This window comes from Sinocyclocheilus grahami, unplaced genomic scaffold (assembly GCF_001515645.1).
Source record: "Sinocyclocheilus grahami isolate Dianchi unplaced genomic scaffold, SAMN03320097.WGS_v1.1 scaffold2512.1, whole genome shotgun sequence".
In the NCBI taxonomy this organism is placed as follows: Eukaryota; Metazoa; Chordata; class Actinopteri; order Cypriniformes; family Cyprinidae; genus Sinocyclocheilus; species Sinocyclocheilus grahami.
In genome coordinates this window covers 54,660-64,459 of record NW_015507691.1, presented here as the reverse complement: position 1 = coordinate 64,459, position 9,800 = coordinate 54,660, and the positions used below count along the sequence as shown (strand labels likewise).

Sequence of the window (9,800 nt, the reverse complement as noted above, 5' to 3'; positions counted from 1 at the left end):
AGCTAAACATGATATAGAGGCCAAGAGCTCACCATTATATTATGATGAGCGATTCAGAGACAGACTGCAGCTGAATGACCAGACTGGATCTCTGAGCATCACGAGCACCAGAACCACAGACTCTGGATTTTATAAAGCGAAGATCAGCAGCAACAAACAGACTTCATACAATAGATTCACTGTAACTGTCAGTGGTGAGCATTCAAGTGTTTTGAAGTAATGATTGTTTATCAGCTGTCTGAGATTAATTCAGATGATGTGACTTTAAAGGGCTCGGATCATGAGAAATCAAACCTTCCTTTAAAATAGAAAAGCTTGAGTGTACAAAGACATTATACAGTTACATTCAGAACTCAAAACATATAATAGTGTTATAGATCAGATGCACATTCACACTAATGTCTCTCTTTATCATTACAGAACCAGGTCTGTCTCCAGGTGTTGTAGCAGTGATTGTTCTTCTGCTAATGGCTGCAACTGCAGCTGCTGGCGTTTTATTTTATTGTCGCAAGAACTCTGATCTAAATAATCAAAAGTGTAAGTATTACAGATGATACAGGAAGAAAGAGTAAAATTAACTCTGTTGCAGTAGATTAAAGTGCTTAAACTGCACATGAAGCTTTCATAATAGTAAGACTTGCCTAATTCACAAGTCATATGGAGATTTATTGTACATTTCTGGTGTTTCAAATATAATTTTCTATCTTTCTGATGGTCATAAACTCATTGCATGGAAAAGAGCTGCATAAAGACTCTTTAATATCAAGCCATACACGTTTGTAAGAAGATGGCGAGTAAATAATGACAGATTTGTTTAGTAATATGATGTGTTATGTCTCAGTGTTTCTGTCATGTTCATCTGTTCATTCACATATAATCTAATTTTTCTTTCTATGTGCTGCTGTGACATGAAGTGAAAATCTCTGAACGACAAAAGGAAACATGTAAGTATTACAGCTGATAGAGACAGAAAAGTGAACTTGTACTTTGAAAGTGAACTTTATAGTTCTACAGTTGTCTAAATGTAAAATATGCTTTTTCATTGTCAGTAATTATATATTATAAATGTTCCCCTTTTATTTGATTTAGTGTAGTAGTTAAAGGCACAATATGTAAGTTTTTTTTATTAAAATATCCAAAAACCACTAGAACAGTGTTATATATTTTGCTGACTTGTGTACTTACATTATCCCAAATGTTTCGAAGAATGTTTAAATCCAGAGAAATAAGCAATTTTAACTAGTGGCACGTAGCGTGTCTATAGTGTCATTGTGTCGCCTGTCAATGACTTCATAACCCCTCGATTTCCGGTTTTGTTTTGTAGAAAACATGGAAACACCAAAGACATTTTAATATGTTGTGCGTTTTAATAGACCGGTGACGACCGCACAGAGTAGCATTATAACAGAACTTTCTAATGTATCTAGTATGATAAAACAGCGCTGCTTTTTTTTTTGCCCACATACGCATGACCGGAAGGAGCGGAAGCGGTTGACTGTGGCATAATAAAAGCTCCGCTGCTTTCAACCCGTGTGTCGCACTCGTTCAGCGGCCTCGTTTCGCTTCGACGGCTTTCAGCCTCACCCTGCTTTATTCTACTACGTTAATAAATCATTAGCTCATCCATGAACATGATTTCTGCCCGAGTCCCGTCAGATTGCATCGGTTGTGGGGATGAAGACCAAAACTCCCATGATTTCACAGTCGGCGTCATCAAACTACGCCTTTGTCTCTTTGTTTATTTTGAATACGCGCCCTCTAGTGGCGAAAATGACATATTGTGCCTTTAATGAATTGTGTGATTGTCCAGTATTGAGTTGTATGACATTGATACCTTTGAATTAAAATCTGAATCTTTGTTTAAACTGCTGAATTTACAACAACTACATTTAGATCTGTGTTTGATTGTCTTTTTGTGTTATTAGGGGTTGAGCATCAATCATTTTCAGTGTTTGTTGTGTTGTTCTTCTACTATTGAAGCTCACAGAAATATATAATTTCAGCAGCAGTTGGCATAAAATCATAGTCCTTTGCTCGGTTATCTTGAGTTTTATCTGGTGTGTGTGACTTACAAATACATTTTATGTGTAATCTCCTAATCTCCTAGTTTTTCTATTTCTTTGTGCTGCTGTGACATGAAGCGGGGATCTCTGAAAAACTAAAGCAAATGTGTAAGTATTACAGCTAAAACAACAGGAGAACATGAGCTTTTTTGTGCTACAGTAGAATTTAAATGTGTACTATGATTTTTCATCAATATTTGAGCAATTCCAGTGTTATGGGTGTGACATTTTCAGTCAAAACTTTAAATATACTTTCTCATAGAATGTATTCATTACCAATATATTGAACCATCTGTTTATATTTTTCTAAAGCCCTCGAGTCCAGACATCAGAAAAATATCAGTCTATAAATGTGCTGTATATTTTAGATGAGGCAAATACGTGACATTTTTGGGTGACAACATATTTTGTAGACTTTCTGTGAATTACAGTGCACAAACCAGAAGCAACAATATTAACAGAATGGAGAAAGGTTGGCTCTCCACAGAACAATAAATATATATTTTATTTCAATTTTCATTTACGCATATCAGAGGAAGAAACAGTGTTACATATAGAAGCCCGTTTCCACCACTGAATAAAAAAAATGAGTACAACTACATGTGACATTGGCTGTACATGTACAACCTGTTTTATTGACTTATTTCCTTGGTTGAAACACTGAGACATAATAAAATAAGTTTTCAGTAAGTTCTTTTGTTTCTTTTAACATACCTTCTGATGTTCATGTATGTTTATTTTGTGTTATAACTAGTAGTAAAGAGGAAGAGATGATCGGTTCACTTGTGCTTCTCACTGCGGTCTGTCATGCCACATTAAAGAACATCAGAATTACATTTATAGTTTGAATTTTGTGATAAAATTGACAAAATTGGAAAGAATTGGACCGGACAGGGGACTTGTTATAGTTTAATTTTATTCAAGCAGCGTTATTTGATTCAAACTTTAAGGCAATTTATTTATTTATTTTCAAAACCTGCATTTGAATTGGTATTTAGATATTTTTACAGACCTATTATTGTAGCTCAGAGGCGGAATTACTGATTGTTAATAAAAGGTCATGCAGATGATGAAATGATTATTAGAAGCACATGAAGAATCACGTATTATCTTCTCAGTGTTTCTGACGTTCATCTGTTCAGTCACTTATGATCTCCACATTTCTGTTTCTATGTGCTGCTGTGACATGAAGCCGAGATCTCTACACAACTAAAGCAAATGAGTAAGTTGAATTAAATATAAAAACATAATGGGTGTGACACTTAACTGATGTTTAAAATAAATAAAAGAATGTTTACTAGTTAATTATGTGATAAGTATTATAAGTGACATGTAACAATAAAGACCTCTTAGTTAATGTTAGGTAATGCATTTACTAACATTATCTAACAATGAGCAAGACATATGTTTTAGTTGGTAAATACTGTTTGTTTTAGTTGGTTAATACTGTTTTAATACTCTGTTTCTATATGCTGCTGTGACATGAAGGCGAGGATTGTGAAAAAGTATTGCGTAAGTATTAAAACTGATACAGCAAGAGTAATATTGTGCAACAATAGTTCATACATGTATTATGACAACAAAGTTGATAACAATATATTTTGTTTACTTTAACTTCTCTACATTTTAAAGAGAAAATTTATATTTTTACTCTGACCATTCACATGTAACTTTGTTCAATGTCATGTTTAGGGTGGGAAAATGTTGCTATAGTAACAGACTGGAGTGCCATATGAGGCAATATACACAATGTACTTATGCACTATCCTCAACTGTGTATTGTGTGAATTTTATATTTATTTTGTCTTTCATAATCTGGGTAGCGCTCCCCGTCTGCTCTGTAATTAAAGCTGTGAATGAGTGTATGAAGTGTCCAGTGAAAATTACTTTTAAATGTAATGTATTATATTGCGTAACTCCCTAAAAATGTAACTAATTACATTACTTAGTTACTTTTTATGGAAATTAATGTGTTACATTACTTTTGCATTACTTTTCTCATCTGGGCTGGGCTTCCTTGTGTGTGTGTTTTTTGTTTGAGTTCTCTCGGCCACCGTAGAAAACAAAAAAAACTGATGTTACTTTTTTGGAAAAGTAACTCGGAATGCATTAGTTCACTAGTTACGTAAAAAAGTAATCTGATTATGCAACTCGTGTTACTGTAATGCGATGCCCCCAACACTGTGTCCAACATTCCACATTTCTTTTTTCTTTTCTTTTTTTGGTTAATTAAGTGCATCATCTGGGTATTTAAAGTGCACTTTATTATTAATATTGTTATTGTTATTTAATTATTTATTTTCAGTCATAGTTCAATAAAAAACTAGCCAGTTAACCTACAGCATTACTATAAGTCAAGATGTAACATACTGTATTGTTGATACAAAGTTATTTACATGATTAAGTGATTATTGAAGCACCAAAGAATCACAGTATCTTCATGTTCATCTGTTTCTATGTGCTGCTGTGACACATGAAGCTGAGATATCTGAACACCATCAAACATGTAAGTATTAAAGCTGATACAGCCAGAGAAAAATAAGATATAAATAAAATATGATTTTTCATCATCAGTAATTATACAGTATATTATAAATGTTATATATATAAATTTACATGACATGGTAAATGCTGTGGAAGTACTGTTCACATTAATTTACATTAATGATGGCTTTAACTTATGTTCACACATACACCATTACTGTAATTCAGGGGTTCTGAACTCTGTCCTTCAAGTATTGATTTAATCTAATCAAACACACCTGAACAAGCTAATAAAGGTCTTCAGGATTATTAGAAAGCTACATGCATGTAAGTTTGATCAGGGTTGGAGCAGGAGAGTGGATCTCGAGGACCAGAGATGAGAAACCATGCTGTAATTGTTACTGATCATAAATATAAAGTCGTACAGATGACGAAGTGATTATTAGAAGCACATCTCAGTGTTTCTGTCATGTTCATCTGTTCATTCAATTAGAATTTCCACATTTCTCTGTTTCTATGTGCTGCTGTGACATGAAGTGAAGATCTCTGATAAACTAAAGGAAATTTGTAAGTTGTATAGCTCATACAGACAGAAAAAAAGCTTTATAGTGCTACAGTTTAAATGTATAATATTTCATTGTTTTTTTACCATTAATTCTGCTTGTGTTTGATTTAGTGCAATCATTAATGAAATGTTTGATTGTCCAGTAGTTTCTGTCATGATCATTTGATAACCCCACTTATCTCCTCATTTCTCTTTGGCTGTGCTGCTGTGACATGAAGCGGATTACTCTGAACGACTAAAGCAAATGTGTAAGTATTACAGCTGAAGCAACAGGAGAAAATGAGCTTTATTGTGCTACAATAGAGTATAAATATACAATATAGTTTTCCAAACTTTTGTTTGATTTAGTGTGGTATTGAGGATTGAGCTGCGTGACATTAATATACTGGTCACTGTTATGATTGGTTAATGTCATTGCATAGGAAAACGTGTCCCTCACTATTGCATAAGTGTTACAAAACCATCACTTACAGACAAAATTTATGAAAGTGTTAACTCACGGTTTGTGATGCAGCTGCTGCTTCATCTTTCAACTGGGTTTCTTGCAAGCTCTCCATAACACTGCCTCGTTTACAAATCGAAATGTTCAGAACAAGCATAATCCTTCGATGTGATCCGGGATGTCATTAAAAATAAACCATCCACTTGTTCCTGACGTTGGGATCTTTTTTGAAATCTACAGAGACACGAACAAGCTGTTTAAACTGGATGCGTGCGTCAAAATGAATGCTCAGTGTTGACTTGCCAGTGATTATAATTGGTTCCATTTCCTTTTTGCCATTGCTGCTTCCCTTTATTGTTTTTCCAGCAGTGCTAAAACTTTCCAAAATGCAACTGCTTCAGCCACAGCTTTGTTTCTTTTGACTGAGTAGATGCTAGAATGGGTTTAACTGTATTTTGATTGATGAGACAGTGGTCTTCATAAGGAACCTGTTGAGTCCATGTTCAATCCAACATCAGGCCAAGGTTCTTCCTCTCTTCATCTGCTGCTAGCCCTTCATGTTGCCTTTGTGCTCTTCTAAAAATGAATCCCAAAATCGATACGCATGCATCAATCCTGCGTCACAAGTTTAGTTCAGGAGTTGTGGTGGCTCCTGCAGTTTCTATAAAGAATCACTCTTGAAGTCTTGGGGTTTGGATGCCAGAAAAATAGACTTTATTATCAGAGATAGTGCAGTCGAGAGGCTCTGCAGAGAGAGTCTGTCTGCACAATCTTTTATAGAGGATTTCCTTCAAGGCGTGTTCCATACATGTCTTACATCATGTCATTGTTTACCTTTTCTTGGCTATGCCTCCAGTCTGCTTCCTGCAAGCAGACTGGAGGCCACAATTGATGTTACGTTAAAGGAAGAGGCCCATTATATATTTTTTGTCAAAACAGGATGTGCAGCTTTGTGATAAACCGAATGTCTGCACATTCTATTCATGCAGGCCTCTACACACACAGGCAGATACATGCTTATAATAGTAGACTAACTTGATACATAAATGGCTATATTCACATTGATTATATTTGATTAATTTATATTTTGATCAATAAAAGCTCTTCATAAATGGCCTTTACCTCAGAACAGCTGCTTTCTATGTTCTCTTTCATATCTTGGGAAGCCTCATCCAACAATATTTCCTTGCCTAGTCTTGCATTATACATCCATTAGATCATTTATATACTGTATTTATATGGTATATTAATTACACATGTTTTTAGTGTTTATGCAATGAAGGGGTTACTCTAGAAGGGCAAGAGTGTGAAACAGATACACTGACAGAAAGGGAGGGGTATATACAACTTTTAATGATCTAAAATAATTGGATTTAATGATCTATAAGCATGTGTAAAGCAATATAATTTTAATATCATTTTTGGGGTGAACTATTCTTTTAACGGTACACAGACCTGTATTATGTCAAAAGATCAAGGATAATTGTATTACTCATGCCATGACCCATTTAAATCGCATTAATGATGCCTAAACTAATGTTCACACAAAACATTACAGTAATTGTTACTGATAATTCATATAAAGTCATTAACATAAAGTGATTTTTAGAAGGACATGAAGAATCACACAGTATCTTCTCAATGTTTCTGTCATGTTCATCTGTTCATTCACTTCAAATCTCCTCATTTCTCTGTTTCTATGTGCTGCTGTGACATGAAGCGAAGTACTGTGAACAAGAATTGTGTAAGTATTAAAACTGATATAAAGAGAAAAATTAGCTTTATTGTGCTACAATGTACAATATAGTTGTCCATGTATATATGACAATGCTTAGTCATTTAGTGTTTCTGTAAAAAAATGAGGTCAGAGAACTTCATCTGTTCATTCACTCATAATCTCCTCGTTTCTGTTTCTATGTGCTGCTGTGACATGAAGGCAAGATCTCTGAACGATTAAAGCAAATGTGTAAGTATTACAGCTGATACAATCAGAGAAAAATGCTACAGTATAGAGTTAATGTAGCCCTGATATAAAAATGTCTTGGATGTGACACATCACTTAACTGATGTTAAAATGTATATAAATTAACATTAACCAATAAGTGCTGTGGATGTCTGTTGTTAAGTCATGCAGATGATGAAGGGATTATTAGAAGCACATTAAGAATCATACAGCGTCTTCTCAGTGTTTTTGACATGTTCATCTGATCACTCACTAATTCTGTGTTTCTGTGTGCAGCTTTGACAAAGAAAGGGGAGATCTCCGAACAAAAAACACGTAAGTATTGCAACTGATACAGGAAGAAATGTGTTTTAAGTACTATACTTAAAAGTTATTTGCCAATGGTTAGTAATTGTCAAAAAACTCAGTCATATCCATCAATAAAGGATCAGCAAATGAAACTGTTATCACATATATCATTAACTTGAGTGAATGAAAGGCAGTAATCAGCAATATGCATTCACACAAATAACTTTAATGTTTCATTGATACAGTTTTAGTCGTATGTAACATAAGGAACCGATTAAAGTTATTTGAACCAGTTCATTGAATCAAACTGTCCGAAAGAGCTGGTTCACGGAAATGAATCGGACTAGGCATTACTATCTTAAAGGGACAGCAGTCTAATAAACCTGCTGCTGTCTGTATCACTGTCAATAAAACAACAAAAGATGAACCGATTTAGGCAGGCTTAGGGAAGCATATTGGGATATACATTTTTACCGATAAATACATTTTTATAAATCACCGTCCCCTGCTTTTACATCAGCATTGTTCTTAATGACTTACTTAAAATTTGACTTGAGTCACTTTTCATAAAGGTCTCTTTATTTGTATTTAAGGACACTCTATCAGCCTCCTGAACCATCTTAATGCTAATATCTATTAACTAAAGTTAATAGATATTAGCATTAAGATGGTTCAGGTATTTCAACAAATAAATTATGAATTTAACTAATATAATGTAATTCCGTGTGCAGCTTTAATAGATGAAGTGGAGATCTTTGAACAAGAAATAGGTAAGTAAATTAAATTCTATTTAACCTAAATTCATTACTTCAGACTTGTGTGCCCTCTAGAGCAGGGATCCTCAAATCTGGCCCACGAGATCCACTTTCCTGCAGAGTGTAGCTCTAACCCTAATCAAACACACCTGAGCATGCTAATCAATGTCTTCAGCATCATTGAAAAATCACAGTTAGGTGAGTTTGATCAGGGTTGGAGCTAAACTCTGCAGCGCATTGGCCCTCCAGGGCAAGATTTGAGGAACCCTGCTCTAGAAGCTTGCATTCTGCAAGTGAATGACGCATTATTGTGCCATCCTAAAGAGGCACAAAATCATTTTCACTGACTTTTACATTAACTGTTACCTCCTGGTGGAATGACCTGCCCAACTCAATCCGAGCAGCTGAGTCCTTAACCATCTTCAAGAATCGGCTAAAAACACACCTGTTCCATGTTTATTTGACCCTCTAACTCTAGCACTCTCTATTCTTTAAATTCTACTTTATCTATTTATCTACGTTTTTTTTAATAAAAAAAAAACAAACAAAAAAACACGCTTTCTATTTTTTCTATTCTATCTACTTGTTTTTCTTTGTGTGTGTATATGTGTGTGTATTATATATATATATATATATATATACCTTGCTACGTGTACTGCGTTAGACCAACCGAGACTTGTCATTTGCACTTATATATTGTTGCTCTTTTGTTAGTTCTGATTGCTTTTATTGTCCTCATTTGTAAGTCGCTTTGGATAAAAGCGTCTGCTAAATGACTAAATGTAAATGTAAGTATTACAACTGATACAGCAAAATGTGTCCAAGGGGTCATATGATGCTTTTTTAAAGATCATTATTTTGTGTATTTGGTGTAACAGAATATGTTGACATGCTTTAATGTTCAAAAAACACATTATTTTTCAAATACTGTACATTATTGTAGGTCCTCTATGCCCCGCCTCTCTCAAATGCTTCGTTTTCTACAAAGTCCGTCCTTCCGACAAGTGCAGTCTGCTCTGATTGGCCAGCTGACCCAGTGCATTGTGATTGGCCAAACACCCCCAGCACTCGTCGGAAATGTACCGCCCCATACCATAATCGCGAGCTTCATCTTTAAAAATAAATGTAAAGACAGAGCCCGAAAGGGGAACAGAGCTGCGTGACAGACACAGTGATGAAGCTGGTATGTGTGCAGTACACAAGCCACGGTTAAGACAGCTGACTCCACTGTAATGTGACC

The 9,800-nt window shown here is 34.8% G+C and overlaps 1 protein-coding gene across 1 annotated transcript in view; it reads left to right on the top strand.

Annotated features, from left to right (window-relative positions):
* LOC107575213 (uncharacterized) overlaps positions 1-9,800 on the top strand; it is a 21,302-nt gene that overhangs the window by 4,520 nt on the left and 6,982 nt on the right. Inside the window, exons 4-16 of the mRNA XM_016261622.1 lie at positions 3-194; positions 421-537; positions 915-944; positions 2,142-2,171; positions 3,256-3,285; positions 3,552-3,575; positions 4,543-4,569; positions 5,085-5,114; positions 5,331-5,360; positions 7,275-7,298; positions 7,491-7,520; positions 7,794-7,832; positions 8,537-8,575. Coding sequence (XP_016117108.1) covers positions 3-194; positions 421-537; positions 915-944; positions 2,142-2,171; positions 3,256-3,285; positions 3,552-3,575; positions 4,543-4,569; positions 5,085-5,114; positions 5,331-5,360; positions 7,275-7,298; positions 7,491-7,520; positions 7,794-7,832; positions 8,537-8,575 — 642 coding nt within the window. The remainder of the gene's footprint in view (positions 1-2; positions 195-420; positions 538-914; positions 945-2,141; positions 2,172-3,255; positions 3,286-3,551; positions 3,576-4,542; positions 4,570-5,084; positions 5,115-5,330; positions 5,361-7,274; positions 7,299-7,490; positions 7,521-7,793; positions 7,833-8,536; positions 8,576-9,800) is intronic.